Raw genomic sequence first — 18,499 nt, forward strand, 5'->3', positions numbered from 1 at the left:
TAAATAACAGAATTATTAACTAATATTAATGTATTTAGATGACTATTGTTTCATTTGTTAAATCCCCTTAACTTTAAATAGTTATATCTTGTTCAGAATTTATTAAAATTGATTAATTTTGATAAAATTAAGGGATGAAGATGGAATCTTTATTTTTCTTGTCAAGTAGCTGTACAAAGATTTATAACAAATAAAATAATTACATATACGATAATACTAATATTTTTAAAGAAAATTTATGAGGCATAATTAGTCAATCATCCTATATTTATTTTAAATATTGAATGCTTAATATAAATGCATATTAAAAAGAAGTTATAATAATTATTATAGAGGCATCAATTATATAATAATTTATTTACAGATATTCAAAAATAGATTAACCTAAGATAAGCCATTTTAAAGAAATTAGGCACTAGTCATAATGAAATAGGTTAGTGCAAGAAGTAATAAAAATAATTATTTCAAGGCACAATAAAATTAGTTACGATCAAACATTAATATCAACTTAAATTTTCAATTAAACTTTACAAAATACTTTAATCTTAAATTATTTTATTTTATCATTTATTTATATAGCTAAAATAAATAAATTCAATTGTCAATTTATCATGTATGTATTAATTGAAAAATACTTAGTGTAATTAAGAGATCGACATACAAAATATAATAAACTTTTTTACAGTGATTCAAGATAAAAACTTAAAATAATGAGACAACTTTGAATTAGAGATGTAAAAACGAGTTTTTTAACATTAAAAAAAAAAAAAAAATGTTTTTACATCTTGACTAAAAATATGATGTACAATAAAATAATATCAACATAATCTACAAAACACATATTTTCATAGACAAGTCTTATACTATCAGTGTGAACTATTTTTATATTAGTTTAATTTAGCTAATCAAAATATTAATGTTATCATCTTAAATATTTTTTTCTTCCTTCTTTAACTGACAATGCATTTGAAATCCAATAGTAGTAACACAATTTAAATTTGATTCATATAAGCAGATGAGTAGTCAATATTATTATACCCTTCCCTTTTAATAATGTGGTATGAAATTTCTAAAATAAAATTAACTCAGCATAAATTAATTTCACGACTTGTTTATAAAAAAATGCTTATAAAATTACTCATAATAGTAACAAAATATCAATAACAAAAAATGTGTTTAAAAACCCATTAAGAAGATAAAAATTAACAGAAATGTAATATTTCATAAAATTTTAAAAAAATAGAATAAAAAATACAAATAATTCTTTTTCAATTTTTATTAAATAAGTTCAAATTATCATTTAATTAAGTACAAAAAATATATTTTTTTTATTATTCTATTATGTCTTACATGAAAATTTTTTCTTAGAGTTCTTAAATTGCATCTGTATTATTGATTAGAGATATGATATTAGATCTGCTAGATAAAAATATTTAGTTTACAGAATTCCAGATATGCACCAAAATTTTTTTTAAATTTTAAAACAATAAATGATAAATGAAAAAAAAAATTCAACAATTTTACTTGGTCACGTTTGAATTTTGACACTATACATCTAAAATAGTATTATTTAGACAAATTAGTCAATAAAGTTTTATACAAAAAAAGGTAATGTATTATATCAGTAAAATGTCCATAAGGTCTGAACATTTTTATTTATTTTTCATTTTGGTTATATTATGAAATAAAATAATATTAATTAAACTAATGTTCATTATTCAAATTTTTAAATGGGATTTGTAAAATATGTATAGCAACTAGTATTAATTTTTCTATACTAGTGTATAGATTAAGTACTAATAAAAATTTTAAAATAAAATTCATAAATAAGACTGAATATTAGCTCTATTAATTTGATACTGAACTGATGAACCTGAAAAATTAGAGTCGATACTAAAAATGATTTTAAATAAATTTTGAGATTATAATTACCAATTTGCTTTGGTCTCATTTCATAGACATTTGATGTACCTTCAGGTATGAACACTGATACCAGTAAGGCGCACACAACAAGAAGAGATCCAAATACAAATGGAGGTCCCGGTATAAGCTAAAAATTAATAATACAATTCAAAATTAATGGAAAATAATAAATAATTTTACTTACTGATGAAGAAGAGTCATTATGAAAGTTATATTTTAAATTTTTAATTATAATGGTATCATTAAATGAGTGATGGGAAGAATGTGAAGTGTGTGCCATTTGTATACCCTCATTTAGATTAACATTAAACAAGTAAAATGTAAATCCAAATATTGCTGGTCCTAAGCCACCACATAGACCACGCACACCAGTTACTACACCTTGAACAACACCTAAAAATGTAATCAATTATTGTCAATATTAGAATTATTGGATTTATATGATTTTCCTATCATTACAAATGTATAACAATAAACCAAAATCATATATGAATAAAAAATTATATTTTTTATTGAATTAACTTAAATACAGTCAACTTATTTTTCAATAAATAAAAATATTATTTATCGGTGAATACCTTGTTTATCTGCATCAGAATGAATAGAAATAAATGAACTAATGGCAGGATAAGTAATACTAGAAATTGCAGCTAAAACACAAGCTGACCACATAACCCTAAAATAAATGAATACATAGTTAATTTTTTTAATTAATTTATGTACAATTAAAATCTAATTACCATGTTTCAGAACCAAATCCAAACCACATTAGTTGCATTATTTCAAATACTAATCCAATCATTATTGTGTATTTTGCACCTAACATTTTCATAATAATTCCAAGTACAGACTGAATAGCTGCTGACAATAAGCCAATTACTGCAATCAGCACTGATACTTTTATCATACTAAAGCCCATTACCTTATAAAAAAATAATATTTTAATAAAAGTAATAAATAGGTAACAAACTTAAATATTAATTATATCAAAATAATAACTAAACATTTTATCAAGTTTTTACAAAGTGTTTTTTAGAATAAATAAAAAATTCAAAACTAATAAAATAATCTTACAAGTCGTAAATAAACAAACAATGATGAATATTCTCCAGCTTCTGGAAGATAGGATAAAAACACAGTCAAACAAAGAATTAATACGGTACGATCATGACCAACCATTTTTAAAGCCTAGAAATTTACAAATAAAATGTTCCATTTTAGTAATAGTATTTATCATAAATAATTTGTAAGAGTTCATTTGAATACCTTTTTAATTTAGAGTTAATACAAATTAAGTAAACACTACTTATTGGACTAGCAATTATTTTTATTCAATTGAATATTATATTCCAAATTCGAATACGCAATAAATCACACAGAGTAAAAATTTGTCTCTTTGATTATTTTTAGCTATTAGTAGTGTAAATTTTAAGTATCCCATTAGCTATTTGAATACTTAAAATAGTAACAATATTTTTAATTACAAGATATATATTATATTAAATTTTGCCAAATATTTCCTATACCTTTAAGCCAAAACTTTCGCTTATAAAACAATAGTAATACATACACATTTTTTATTTTACCACTAGACCTGTAAGATCTTTCACCTTTTGAATTATTTGGTCAATAAAATTTTTAATCTGTCGTCTTTAAAAGTTTAATATGGGGATTAAATTGAGTTAACTCTCAAACACAAATACTTTTTGATTATGATGATAGCATAACCTTTTTTGGTAAGAAAATTATAACATAAAATTAGGATAGATTCAATATCTTCCTTGGTATAATGTTGTTGAATTTATGATATTCGCAATTTATTTATTTTATATAAAGATCAGCTATATTATAACAAAATTATTTATACTTATAAATTAACTTTATTCTATAATTTATAAAATTATACACTCTTCTGCATTTATAAAATAACCCTTTATGTGTTATATTTAACTTACAACAAATGGATCAGCATGTTCCCATAATATACAATTGGTAGACATTCTTAGCTTATAAGGTAAACTTTCAGGAACAACAACAATAATAAATAATACATTCAATATAGCTATAAATGAAGCTAATAATACAACATAATTTATTCCATACATTTCCATAATGTATGATCCAAGAGCTGGCCCAAATACCATACTAGCACCAAAAGTTCCAGTAATCTATAAAATTATTAATTTATTTAAAAATATAATTTATAAAATAAATTGTAGTGTAAAATTACCAGGCCATAATAGTAACTTCTCTCTCTTTCATCACTTATGTCAGCAACATAAGCAAATATAACAGAAAAAGTTACAGAAAATAAACCAGATATACTAGTTAATGCAAAAAACCACCTACAATACAAACATCCAAATATCAATAACTATTTATACTTCATTTTTTTTAATAAAATAAGTTAGTATACGAAAAAATTAATATTCTAAATACATTAGAATGGTTTAGCAACTAATTACATAGAACAATTGGAATGAATCAATCATATAACAAAGCTATTTACATTTAACAAAAGTAATTTAAAAAAAAAAATTATAATTATAGTAATTAAAAATATTTCCCGCAGGGGAATCCGCAAGGATTACGGGCCTAACAACCCCGCGGACCCTAGTTATTTCAGTGGGGGTGGCAACACGTACCACTGCTCTTAGCCGGTCATGACTTTGGTTAGTTGGGACCGGTAGGCCTGGGCATACCTGCTTGCTAACAGCGAATAGGCCCCCCTAACTCAGCCATACTAAGTGAAAGTGTTGCTAACTTGTCACAGGGTAGTTAGCCGAAAGGTAAAGTGACCATTGGGATTCTCTATGGCACCTGGCGCACCATAGAGTATACAGCCTTATCACAGTATCGAGCTCTGCTGTGACGGACCTTTATTTCTCGACTTCTCGTGGGAACTATATGGACAAAAACATAGAAAAACCACAAAACAACGAACTTGTGACGATCAGGGATCCTACGGACAACCTGTCGGAACAAGATCGTGAACTGGCGACTCTTCGCAGAAGAATCGCCGAACTTGAAGGTCTCAATGCCAACAACGGGACACTTGGTGAACCGTCTACTAGCAAAGAGACAGCAACGTCAGAAAATGTAGACCAGGAATCGCAAGATCAACTGGGAGCAGTAGCTGACAAAATCGAAGGTCTAAAACTTAGACCTGAGAAACTGAGCGGCAGTCAGAGGCGCAAGCTGAAGAGGAGCCGAGCAAACATGGAGGGGCAGAAGAACCTACCAAAGGAGGGAGACAAGGGAACCGATGACTTTAAAAAGTCAAAGGGAACCGAAGCTCAAAAACCTGAGGACAAGGGTCAAGAACCTCCATGTAAGAAAACTCATTGGGTACCGACCTACAGGGACGTGGTAACCGATGATAAAAAAGTGGCTCTGGTCCTCGCAGGCTACCCCACTAACAAGTTGACCACAGAGCAGGGGCTACTCATTGAGTCTTGTGTTGGAGACTTGATACTGTCGGGTACTGATGGAACCGACGTACCAAGGTTTGAAGACACCAAACTCACTGATGGAGCACTTGTGATCAGTGCAGCCCAAGAGAGCTCTCTTAAGTGGCTCACTGACCATGTAAACCTGATAAAACCTTGGGACGGTGCAGAACTCCATTTGGAAGCCTACAACCCGATCAAGTATAAACGGATGGTCGCTCATATACCAGGACTGCCAAAAGAGTCCAAGAAGATCTTGGAAATTTTGACAAAACAAAACCCAGGGCTGAACACGGCGATCTGGAAAGTCCACCATGAGACAGAGGTTGGCCCGAAAGGACAAACTCTGTTTCTAAGTGTGGACGAAAACAGCATGGTCAAACTGGAGGAACTGAAGCGCAGTCCATATTTTGGAATGGGCAGAGTTTGCTTCACAGATTATGTTGCCAAGCAGCCACCAGCCCGGAAGGATGTGAAAAAATTCACACCTCAAAAATCTGGGAAGAGGAAGGCTGAGGAATCACCAGTGCCACTCGGGAAAGGAGGTAAGGCACAGGTAAGGAACAAACGGATACACTTTACTCCTGTCTTGAAAGGGAAGGGAGGATGTGTGTTACGTAAGGGAAAGGGACCCAGGAAACCGCCACCCTCAATAACGGCCACAGCTGAGAGGAACCTCTCCACGGATCCAAAAGGAAATGTGGAGAGCGAACCCAAGGCACAATCGCCACCTGGGGACGGCGGTGGGACACCACCCACAGGGGGGGCTGTGTGACACAGGGACTGTTTCAGACACCTGTATCACACCCAGTACAGCGTGCTTTCTTAGGTGTCAACATCAGTTTATCTGAATGGCTGACAATAGAATTCAATTCACGCAAATAAACCTGCATCACAGTAAAGGGGCCAGTAGTGTATTACTAAGGACCCTAACTGAGAGGCATACAACACCCTTACAAATAGCACTTATTCAGGAACCATGGATAAATGGGGACCAGATTAAGGGGCTAAATCTAAGGGATTTTAAACTGTTTCATAAACAAGCAGATAAACCAAGAACTTGCATTTTGGTTAATAATAAAGTTAAAGCCAGCCTGATACTTAATCTATCAAGTGCAGACTTGACTATTATTAGAGTAACACTAAATGATGGTAAAAATATCATAGTAGCTTCAGGATACTTACCATATGAGGTCACAGACCCAGGTAGGGACCTAACTATGCTCTTTAATTATTGCAAAAATGAAAAATTAGAACTAATCCTAGGTATGGATGCTAATGCACACCACACTATTTGGGGGAGCAGTAACATCAACCAAAGAGGAGAGGTTATAATGGATCTATTGCTGACTACAGACCTAAGTATACTGAACAGAGGTAGTGAACCTACTTTTGTTATCAGGAACAGGCAGGAAGTCATTGATCTGACAGTTTGTTCAAAAGAGTTACTTCAAAAGATAAAAGGATNACAGTTTGTTCAAAAGGGTTACTTCAAAAGATAAAAGGGTGGAAAGTGTCCTCCGAACCTTCTCTTTCTGATCATAGGCACTTACGATTCACTTTGGAAATTAACAAAGTTGAGACGGAGTACTATAGGAACCCGAAAAGAACAAACTGGGACAAATACAGGGCAGATCTCTCTCGTGACCTGATTAACCTACAGTTTAGATTGGGGTCGAGACAGAGTACTGAAAGGGCTGTAAATATGCTACAGGACTCCATTGTCTCAGCTTACAAAGAAAACTGTCCTTTAATAGAAAGGAAAGGTACAGGGCAGGGTGTAGCTTGGTGGAATGCTAACCTGTCTAAATTAAGAAAGAGTTCACGTAAGCTCTTAAATAAAGCAATGAAATCAGGTTTGGAACAACACTGGGAATCCTATAAGAATGCCCAAAGAAACTACAAATCTGCATTGAAAAAGTCCAAAAGAGAAAGCTGGAAGAAATTCTGTAGGGATATACAACAACTCCCTATAGCAACTAGACTTCTGCGATCACTAAGGAATGGACCAAACAAAACTGTCGAGGCAATACTACTGCCAGACGGAATGTTCACCAATAATGATAATGAAACATTATCACATTTGATGAACACACATTTTCCTGACTCTGCAATTAACAACAGAGAACAGGAACATGATGCACAGGACAAACGTGTGACCTGCGTTGATTGGAGACTAACCAGGAAAGTGATAACCCCAAGTGGAATAAGATGGGCAATAAAAACCTTTGGCAGTTTTAAAGCTACAGGCTGTGACGAAATTTTCCCTGCACTTCTGCAAGAAGGGTTAGAGATAATCGTCCCCCATCTCTGCAAAATATTTAGGGCATGCCTTTCCTATGGTTATCAACCAGAAAGCTGGCGTAAGGTTAGGGTAGTGTTTATACCCAAACCTAACCATACTAACTATTATGAAGCAAAATCCTCCTACAGACCAATAAGTCTTACTTCTTTTCTTCTTAAGACTATGGAGAAACTTATTGATAGGTACATCAAGGAGGGGCCTCTTAAGGAGAACCCTTTACATGAAAACCAACATGCGTATCAAACGGGGAAATCTACTGATACAGCTCTACACTGCTTAACTACTAAAATAGGGAAAACTGTAGAGAATAAAATGTATGCAGTAGGTATATTCCTGGACATCAAAGGGGCTTTTGACAATACTCCCTTAGATGCTATGTGTGAATCTGCACAACAGCGTGGAATAGAACCACTTATTATTAAGTGGATAGAATCCATGCTTAAGGAACGCTCCATTTTGGGACAGCTCAATGAGACCAAAGTAATCAAGAGTGTTAAACAGGGCTGCCCACAAGGCAGGGTTCTATCCCCCTTGCTATGGTGTCTAGTATTAGACTCGCTTATTAGAAAGNTTGCTATGGTGTCTAGTATTGGACTCGCTTATTAGAGAGTTAAACAAATATTGTTATACACAAGCCTATGCGGATGACTTGGTTATAGCAGTGGTGGGTAAATTCCCAGACACTATTATTGACTTAGCACAACAGAGACTTAACACTATACAGATATGGTGTAGTAAGTACGGTCTATCTGTTAATCCAAATAAAGCAGAGGTTGTTATGTTCACTAGAAAGAGAATAGGACTAGACAGCCTGGACACTCTTACTCTGAATGGACAAGAAATTAGCTTAAAATCAGAAGTAAAATACTTAGGTATTATCTTGGATAGTAAGCTAAAATGGAAATCATATGTTGAGTCAAGAATCAAAAAAGCAATGACCACATTGTGGACTTGCAGTAGAGCCTTGGGAAAGACATGGGGTCTTTAACCAAGAGTTATGTATTGGTTGTACACATCAGTGATTAAACCTATGATNGTTGTACACGTCAGTGATTAAACCTATGATATTGTACGGTGCCCTGGTCTGGTGGACCAGAACAGCACTCATTACAGCTAGGAAAGAACTTAGTCGCATACAGAGAATGGCTGCTATGGCCATCACTGGAGCATTAAGAACTACACCAACGGTCGCATTAGAGGCACTAATTGGATTGCCTCCTCTGCATCTAGAGGTGAAAGCTCACGCCAAAGCTACAGCACTAAGATTCCACAACTTAGGTATGTGGACTTTGGAGAGTGATACAACAGAACATGGTAAAATACTAAAAGAGATAGACCAGGGCTTTCTGGAATACCCCTTGGACTATATCAAACCGGTTCTTAAGAATAACATTCCCTACAAAGTGGAGATCACTATACATAGAGAATGGAATATCAACCACCTGACTGAAAAAGGAGGATTTGTGATATATACAGATGGATCCAAAAAATCAGGAAAGGTAGATGCTGGAATTTGGGGTTTAAAGCCACAAATAAATGTCAGTATGTCATTGGGCACAACACCCTCTGTCTTCCAAGCAGAGGTGATGGCGATACTGGTAGGGGCTCAGAACCTGCTGGTATACAAAAATAGGAAGATAACCATCTTAAGTGATAATCAAGCGGCTTTGAAGGCACTCATATTGGTTATAGTTATGAAATTTATTCTATGAAAATTATCATTTTATGATATAGCACTTATAATTGAAGTTGAAAATAAGGTAATAATGTTGTCATAGTGTTAGTATCGCCGTATCCTATAATCAGAACTTAATATAATACTTCCCTTAAATTAGAAATATGTGTATTTTATTAGAAATAATTATTCTAAAATTTTACACATTGATAAGGTATTTTAAGTGGTGGGAGGGTAAATATTTTAAAATTTTAGTTTTTTTTTTTTTGTATGAATACATTAATTAACTGTTTTATCTTTTAAGTCAAATTGCAATTAACAATTTAGTATTGTAGATATATTATTCATATTTACCTTAATCTTATTATTAGTAGTACAAAGATGTAATTAAATAAAAGTAATAATAAGAAAAGACATTTTTATTTAACAAACATTGCCAATGCTTAATTAAGGTAAGATGAAGAGCAAAAATCACCCATAACTATTCTTGTTTACACTAAAAATACATAATTATTTTTAAATTTAGAAGGGGTAGTGAAAATTTTCTTTATATATATATCACCATTCAAAAAAAATCCTCTATTACATCACTGTACAAGCACAAATTTAATTTAAAAAATTATAAATAACTATTATTTACCCAGAATCTATGATCATAAAAGGTATTGGAATGCATGTAAAAAATACAGTCAAAATTAAAAAAAATTTTCGTCCCCAGACATCAGACAAAGCACCAATTAAAGGTGCACTCAAAAATGATAGCAGTCCCTAAAATAAAGTTAATGTTAATTTTATGATTAAAAAAATATTTTAAAAAGTATTAGTATACCTTTATACCCCAAATAATACCATTCATTAGTAAAGCATGATCTTGGAATGTATTGTTTAACTTCTGTAGTAAAAAAAAATTAATACTATCAAATCAACACTATATAAATAAACATATTTTATTTTAATTCTGTGTTTTCTTACTGAAACTGTTGGTAAAGTTAGTAAACCCCATGTAAAATATTCTAAAAAAGTAATAATTAGTGCATGGTAAATAGATGGCTTCCCAACACCAGATTTCTAAAAATATACAATAAATTATTTCAAAGTATTATTTTAACAAAAAAAATATTGAATAACTAAAAAGAAGGTTGTCTCTATAACAGCTGCTTTTTTTTCTTGTTCATCTAAATTGAAACTAAAAATATTGGAAATTATGTATTATAGTGACAACAATTCTTTATATAAAATATGAAATTATGATACATAAGTTAATTACAGTATATAAATGTATGTATATATATATATATAAATTATAAATAACTCACCATAAATACATCATTATTTAGAACAGATTTATGACTCCTATTGGAAATTCCAGACACTCTTTTATTCATCTTTAACTTCGAGCCCATTTTTAAACTTTTATTATGGTTCATTAAGAAGTATTGAATTATAAATAATTAACTAGAATATAAGTTACCAAGTACCAAAATTAAATATAAAACTAATTGTTTCAAAAGTAATTGCTCTTTTATATAAGTATTATACTTATTTAATTAAAGAGGTTATTTAAAGATTTTCATGATAGAACTCTAGATGAAGATCTAGTGTAAAGAAATATTCAACATTGCTACATTTTAATTATTACTTTAATATATTGTAATATTTGCATTGACGTTTTGTTATCACGTCACACTTATCTAAATATATAACCCAAGATACCGTGGTTCCTCTAAAATGTTTACCACTTAGAATTTTTCTAATAATTCTTCCAACTTTTGTGATTAATAAAATCATTTCTATTGGTCTATTAGCGATACGCACCATTACATTTTGTTTTAAAACTTACGTTAACTGTAAATTTCTTTTGTTCATACAATATAGTTGAATTTATAAACAATATGTCATACATTCAATAATTAATTTGTCGATAAATCGATGTTACTTAACATTTAAGAAACTGAACAAAGTTAACTAGATTTAAATAAATTTTTGTGTAATGTAAAACGTTTGCCAAGTAAAAATTTAACTAAATCCCAATTATTTTATTTAAAAAGTTATAATGTTGCCCGATTTTATGTGTAGACCTTTAATGTAAGGAATTATTATTTTAATTAGATTAGGTATATTTTATAATAAATTATCAATAGAATTTTGCAATGATTTTTTTGATTTATAATTTAATTTAAATCAATCATATTTTTAGTTTTTGCTAAGCATTAAAATTATTTATATTTATTAATGTATTTCCATTACATATTATCTTAGATTTTTATAATTGCTGTATATTATAGTTAATATTTAATTAATAATTATTTTTCTCATTTTAGCTTGCTCTTTGGAATTCTATATCCTGGATACATGTCATATAAAGTACTAAAGACAAAAAAGTCAAGTAATTATGTATGTGTATTAATATATATATATATATTTTAGTAATTTAATCTTAAAAAATAATATAATCGAAGAAGATATTTGTAGTTGTGAAAAATACTAAAGAGTTTCAATAAATTAGTAAGCTGAATGAACAAAACTCTAATTTTTACACATACAACAAACAATTATACCCAGTATAGATTCACCTAACAATTAAATCACTTATTGAAATAAGGGCCCAAATCTTAATTTTAGATTTTTTCACAGGGAAAAAAGTATATACTTTTTTAAATTATTCTCTTATTTATTATAACTAGATCAGATGAAATAATTTATAAAATAATTAATTTTGTTTTAACTAAAGCTATTTTATAATTTTCTAAACCAATTATCTTTTATGTTTTCTTCATTTTTAGGTAAATTTATATTCAAATAATTTGTTTAGACTTTCAGATATAGCCCATTTAATAAAAAAATTATTTATATTTATTAAATCATAATACTTGTTGTAATCATCAAAGTACTTAGTTGATAAAAACTACTTACTTTATTAAACATAGTACTTTAATTACTTTAATTGAATTATTAGAATAATGAAATAAATTATATGTTAGATAGCAATAGTACATTCTTATGTGCATTCGAGGCTAATATTTTCATACGATTTTAAATAAAGAAAATGATCAATAATTGATATCATAATTATTATGCAAATAAAACAATATGATTTATTAACATTCTTATATTTAGTGTTCCAATAAGTGATTCTATTATAAAAATTGATATCATAAAATGCTTTAATGTGATAATGCTTGAAGAAATGTTTACATTTTTATCCTCCGAAAACATTTAAGATGAATTAAAGTTGATTTAAGTCCCGGTTCATCTTAAACAATTTTTTTGAAAAAGGCTTAAATTAAGCTTTAAAGATTCCTCCCTAAATAAACTTAAACAATACTTAAATTTGAAAAAAAAAAAAAAAATTAGTGGTTAAAATTTCAAAAAGAGTTTTAAAATAAATCTAAAGATTTTTTTTGGGGAAACAATTTAAGTCAAGTAAATAAAGAATTCAATAATACTTATTCTTTAAACTTTTGATAAATATGTCTATTATTTTTGAACTATTTATTTTACATTAAATTTCATAAATTAATTTATTAATGATAAAATAAAAAATATTGTGTTTTTTTTTTTTTTTTAATTTAAGGGTATTTGGCTTATGTATTGGATTACATTTTCATTATTTACTTCAGTAGAAACAGCAACAGATATTATTATTAGTCCATGGTAAGTAATGTTTGTACTATTAAACTTTAGGATACTTCTTCATCATATTTAATTTTGATCAAGTTAAATAAGATAAGTTTAGAGTAGCCACAAATTTGTAACATCGGGGAAAAAAAATTTTTAGATGGCAAAATTTATTAAAGTTCTTGTAATAAATTCAATGGACAAAAATTTAATATGATGTAGTATTTTTGTAAAATTACTGTTATAGTTATTGTCTTACATATTTATTTATATAATGCTTAATATAAATATTGTATTTGTTATTTTAGCTTCGATGCGAAGCTGAGAAGGTATTGGTTTTACTATGATGTGTTTTTTTTTTTTTTTCTGTTACTACTTTTTCTCAGCTCTCACCGAACGGATTTCNTGTTACCACTTTTTCTCAGCTCTCACCGAACGGATTTCTTTCAACGATACGTCAAAAGATCACAAATCGTATCTAGTCGAAGACATTACCCTTCAAAATTGAAAAAAATTCTCTCGTTCCCCGTAAATGGGGGAAACCTCCAAAAAAATTACAAATTTAAAAATCGCTAATTTTCGAAATTTTTTCAATTTTTTTACTTAAAAGTGCCATAACTTTTTTAAAAATGAACATATCATTATAATTCTTTTTTTTATAGATGTATAATATCATTACCTTTCATTTGATATATTTTTTTCATAAATTTAACCCTTAACCTGCCCACAAGGGGGGATATAAAATGATAACTTTTTCAACTTAACTTTTGAAAATGTTCCGGAAGGTCTGACACTTTTATATATATCTTAAATTAAAGCTAGTGTAATGTACTTTAATTTGAANTAAATTGAAGCTAATGCAATGTTCTTTATTATGCAAAAAAAAAATTTCGGACTTTATTTTATCTTCACGGTGAAAATGGCTACCGAATGCTATTATTGTGTGAAAATTTTCGATTTTGTATTTAACATATTTAACTTTATTATGCTATAACTTTTTGAAAAATGTATGGATCAGTACAATTTTTTCATGAGGAGTAGTATTTATATACATCTTTCATTTGACATACTGTTTTTATAAATCAGACCATTTCCCTATATATGGGGGGGCTTAAAACATAAAAAATGCATATATAAAGTAGAACTTTTTCAACTTAACTTTTGAAAGGGTTCCGGAAGGTCTGACACTTTTATATATATCTTAAATTAAAGCTAATGTAATATACTTTAATTTGAAAAAAAAAAATTTGACCTCTGGACTTGTCTTCACGGCGAAAATGGCTACCGAATGCTATTTTCGTGTGAAAATTCTCGATTTTATTATTTATATTATATTTAACTTTATAATGCTATAACTTATTGAAAAGTTTATGGATCCACACAATTTTTTTATGAGAAATAATATTTTTTAATAAACCCTTTTTCATTCGACATACTTTATCTTAATCGAGATATTAATAAGGAACCAGCAGATCAAGTAGCTTTTGGAATTAAACACCAATTTTTTTTAAATTAAACACTATCTAAAAATTTGCATCGAAGCGTTTATTTTTGATAGTGATTTTAATCACTGTCAGATATCATTATACTTGATCCAACTATGCCACGTCACCACTGTGCCGCGACCCACCTGTGCTGGGTTTTTTTAAATTATATATTAGATTCATGGAACAGTGGTAATTACAATTTAAACTAGACATAATTTTAAAATTAATCAATAAAATATTTTTACTAACCAATAGTAGTGATGATACACAAGTTACAGTATAAAATAAATTAAATAAACTAGACATCTTTGTTACTTTATTAATAACAAAGAAAAGTGATAAATACATTTATTATTGTGAAATTCTGATTAATTTTCTTTTCTTTAGTGTTCTATAATGTCCTATTATAATAAGCATTGACATTGAAAATAATAGCAAGTTGCTTTACAATAAAATATTAGTATTTAATATAAAATTATTAATCAGTGATCATTAGTAAAAGTATAATAATATTAGTTGTTATTAAACATATTGTTAATTTATATTAAGATCACGTTACCCACCATTTTTTTTACTTGATATAGGAAACTTGTACTGTGAAAATTTGGTATCGATTGAACAACCCATTCCCGTGACGCATTAGTAATTTTTTTTTATAAAACAACTAAGAGCAATACCATAATGGTCTCAAAGCAAAAAAAAATTTTGGAGCTTAAACGAGGTGTTAAAACTTCATTTGTTATAGTCTCCAATTTATAACTATATCTATCTTACACAGCATTAAAGTATTTGTTATTTTTTCATTTGATATGTACATGGTAAATAGTTATAAAATTATAAAAATTAAAAAATAGTTTTTAATTATCACAGTAATGATGGATATTAGATAAAATCTATTAGAACCTTTGTTGAAATTTAATACTAAATAGTTTTTATTCTATACATTTTTATTTAAATTATTATATTCAATGAAATAAATGTGAGAAACTAAAAAGCAACCCTATTTGGTCAAACTTCAACCCTAATGCAGCACGGGAAGGGTTTTTTTGATTGATTTAAAAATTTTACAGTACAAGTTTCCTACATCAAGTAAAAAAAATTGTGGATAAAATATTTGAAGTTGTATTTTTTGAACCACTATGACAAATCAATTATTTTATAATTATTGTTTGGAAAATAATCTATTTGTCCTCTACTTACCCTTGTCAATTTAATTTACTCAAAGTGTTTGATAATAAAATTAAAAAATTGAATAAATGTGGCAACTTTTAAAATATTTTTGATAAATAATTAGCGCCTAATGTAAGTACTCTTAAATATAGTAAAATATGGATATTACAGTCTTATATAGGCTCAACTAATTTGTACCAGCTCTAAGTAGTCTTGGTTCGAATAAGACTTGGAAATAATGTAGGTATTAACCATAATAATTGGTCAGTTTTATTTGTTATTATTAAATAACTCAGCCCAAATGCTCTTAAAAATTAATAAATTTATTCTTTTTCATCATTTGTTAAATTTTTCATAATTTAAGTTATATGTTAAAAAAAGTAAAATGTTATTTTATTATAGCCTTTTGCTTTATTTAAAAAAAATTTGAGTGAGCTTGGACTTAAAAATTTGGACCTATGCAGTTTTCTTATAAATATAAAATATTAAAACTAAGTCTAAACATAAAAAAATATTCTTTCACAATACTTATTTTCCTTTATCATAGCATCCATAACTTAACTAGGAACGATAAAAAATTTCTAAAATTTTATTGAAAAATATAGTTAAATTACATCAAATATTTTCCTTTAAGATTTTATACTATTTTTTCAACTTTTAATAGTAATTTGTTTTGATAACCAGATGTCAAATTAATTATTTTTTATTATTAAATGTTTAAATATATAATAAAATTTATTGTTATTCAACATTTAAACGTTGAACAAAGAAAGAATAATTAATTCGACCCCTGATTATCAATACAAGTTACTATTAAAAGTTGGACAAAATAATATAAAAGCTTAAAGGAATACATTTGATGAAAATTAACTAAATTACTCAGTAAACTTTAGGAAATATATTTTTATTATTCCTGGTAAAGTTATGGACACTATGATAGAAAATAATAAGTATTGTGATAGAATATTTTTTTATGTTTAGACTTTTAGTTTAAATATTGTATATTTATTAGAGCTCTACTAGTAAATTTTTTAATCCACACACAAATTGAAAAAAATATAGAAAAAGATTTAGTATTTGTTTTTAATATTAAAATGTTATTTAATTTTTTTCATTTAATGTCACTACATTATTTTTATTTTTAATGTTAAAACAACTTAACAATTCAATACCATAAGCATTTTTTAATTTGAGTAAATGTTTTGCTTTTTTTTAATATAACTTGGTTTTTTAAATATGTTTTAACGAAACATCTTTTATTTTAAATGTTATAATTAACCCTTTATCAACATATAATTTACCAACAGGGTTCTAGCCCTGTTGATAAACATAAGTTTGTGTATATTTTGAGTCAACTGATGTATCACTGATGGTAAAAACAAATGATAGCAAGTGGGATTTTTTATTACATATAGCTAATATTATATTGTAGAGTGTTTTTAAAAAATATTTAAGATTTTTTTTAGTTATGCAAAACTTTTTTGAAGCTAATAGTAGTCAGCCACAATTTTTGGTCCTCCGGTCGTTGTCTTCCCAGTCTACCTCCATTTTTATTTATTTATTTTATTCCTTCTAGTTTTTATCTGAGGTTAACTTAATTTTTTTATATCTATAAAGTTTAATTAAAGTTGTGTTAAAATAATCATGTACACACTTTTTTTTTTTTTTTTTAATACATCAGTTTTAATAATTTTTTACTGTTTTTTCAGGCTTCCATTTTATAATGAATTAAAGTTATTATTTCTTTACATGACATATCCAACATCGGATAGCTCACTCACTTATGTTTACAAAAATATTGTCAGTCCTTTCATAAAAAAACATGAAAAGGTAATAATGTTACATTTTGTTATTACAAATATTGTTCTGTGGTGCGAATAGAAAAAATATCTACAAAGTGGTTTAAATCCTATTTTTAAAGATTAATTAAATAATAAAATATTTTTGTTCCAATGTCCCAGTTTTTTTTAATTATATGACAATTATTAATATGCTTTACTATAAAATTAATTAAAATTATGCATAATTTAGTATGCAATTTTTTAAATATTTTAGAGGAAGCCAGCCTTCTTTATGGGTCACTGGAACTTTTAAAAAAAAATTGTCTTAACTAAATAATCTGTATAGGATATTGATGCTCAAATAAATAATTTTAAACGTGGCAGTTTACAAACACTGATGTCAACTGGAAAAAAATGTACAAATATGCTTATGATTTTGCTTTATCGAACTCTTCAAAATAATGTAAATTTAATTTAAATACTGAAACTTTTAAAATCAACTAATGACTTCTTAATTTTATCAAAGGGCTTTGTTGTTGGTCAATTCATCAATACTAATATCAACAGTATAGCCATAACTAATACAAGTGATGAAACGGACGGAAATAACATTAATTGGGACAATAATGTGGACAACTCAGATAATGAATCTAATGATGAAGTTCCAATAAAACTAATGCCAAGACATTTAGAACCAGAATATTCTTTTTCAGAAATGTATAGCGGAAGTCAAGATAATCAAGAAGTTACACAAGGGCCACCTTCTTCAAATACTAGAAAAAGAAAGAAAGCTCATTAATAATTCTATTATATAAATTTTAAACTCATTACTCTTTGTTTCTATATTTAATATTTTCGATTACTATTTCTAGGGCATAAGACTTTTTTACATTAAATTTTAATGTTGATCTCTTTTATTATAGAAGATTTTTAATAATAGATTTATTTATTGTAGTATATACCAAAACGAATATCAAGATTTTGAAAAACTACTTCTATCATTTTTAATCAAACTACAATTGTTTTTTAATTTATTTATGTTAATATGTTCCTCTCAGTCAAAAGCAGTTATGTTCGTTATGCAGATTCAG

General features: G+C 28.0%; 2 protein-coding genes across 6 annotated transcripts; one reads left to right on the top strand and one right to left on the bottom strand.

Moving 5' to 3' along the window:
- Window positions 1–35: 35 nt before the first annotated feature.
- Window positions 36–10,997, bottom strand: LOC126906195 (hippocampus abundant transcript 1 protein). 4 transcript variants are annotated; one of them, XR_007704202.1, is made up of 13 exons: window positions 10,669–10,997; window positions 10,325–10,420; window positions 10,182–10,244; window positions 9,993–10,120; window positions 4,154–4,268; window positions 3,879–4,091; window positions 2,998–3,111; window positions 2,664–2,845; window positions 2,502–2,599; window positions 2,108–2,316; window positions 1,933–2,050; window positions 1,351–1,555; window positions 599–1,069 (listed from the first exon to the last, which is right to left on the bottom strand). XR_007704202.1 is itself a non-coding variant. In XM_050686562.1 (12 exons), exons 1-12 carry the CDS (start codon window positions 10,777–10,779, stop codon window positions 162–164), a joined length of 1,455 nt encoding a protein of 484 aa, XP_050542519.1. In that variant the 5' UTR covers window positions 10,780–10,997; the 3' UTR covers window positions 36–161. The 4 variants fall into 4 exon arrangements, 3 of the variants coding, with proteins under 3 accessions (XP_050542519.1, XP_050542516.1, XP_050542517.1); XM_050686562.1 differs by lacking the exons at window positions 599–1,069; window positions 1,351–1,555 and adding an exon at window positions 36–169; XM_050686559.1 differs by lacking the exon at window positions 1,351–1,555.
- A 214-nt stretch (window positions 10,998–11,211) lies between these two features.
- On the top strand, window positions 11,212–18,421 carry LOC126906207 (receptor expression-enhancing protein 4-like). 2 transcript variants are annotated; one of them, XM_050686586.1, is made up of 6 exons: window positions 11,212–11,437; window positions 11,674–11,746; window positions 12,927–13,006; window positions 17,337–17,457; window positions 17,755–17,871; window positions 17,935–18,421. In XM_050686586.1, exons 1-6 carry the CDS (start codon window positions 11,406–11,408, stop codon window positions 18,205–18,207), a joined length of 696 nt encoding a protein of 231 aa, XP_050542543.1. In that variant the 5' UTR covers window positions 11,212–11,405; the 3' UTR covers window positions 18,208–18,421. The 2 variants fall into 2 exon arrangements, with proteins under 2 accessions (XP_050542543.1, XP_050542544.1); XM_050686587.1 differs by having other exon boundaries at window positions 11,213–11,466.
- The last annotated feature ends 78 nt before the right edge of the window (window positions 18,422–18,499 follow it).

This window comes from Daktulosphaira vitifoliae, unplaced genomic scaffold, assembly GCF_025091365.1.
Source record: "Daktulosphaira vitifoliae isolate Bord-2020 unplaced genomic scaffold, ASM2509136v1 Scaffold_4, whole genome shotgun sequence".
In the NCBI taxonomy this organism is placed as follows: Eukaryota; Metazoa; Arthropoda; class Insecta; order Hemiptera; family Phylloxeridae; genus Daktulosphaira; species Daktulosphaira vitifoliae.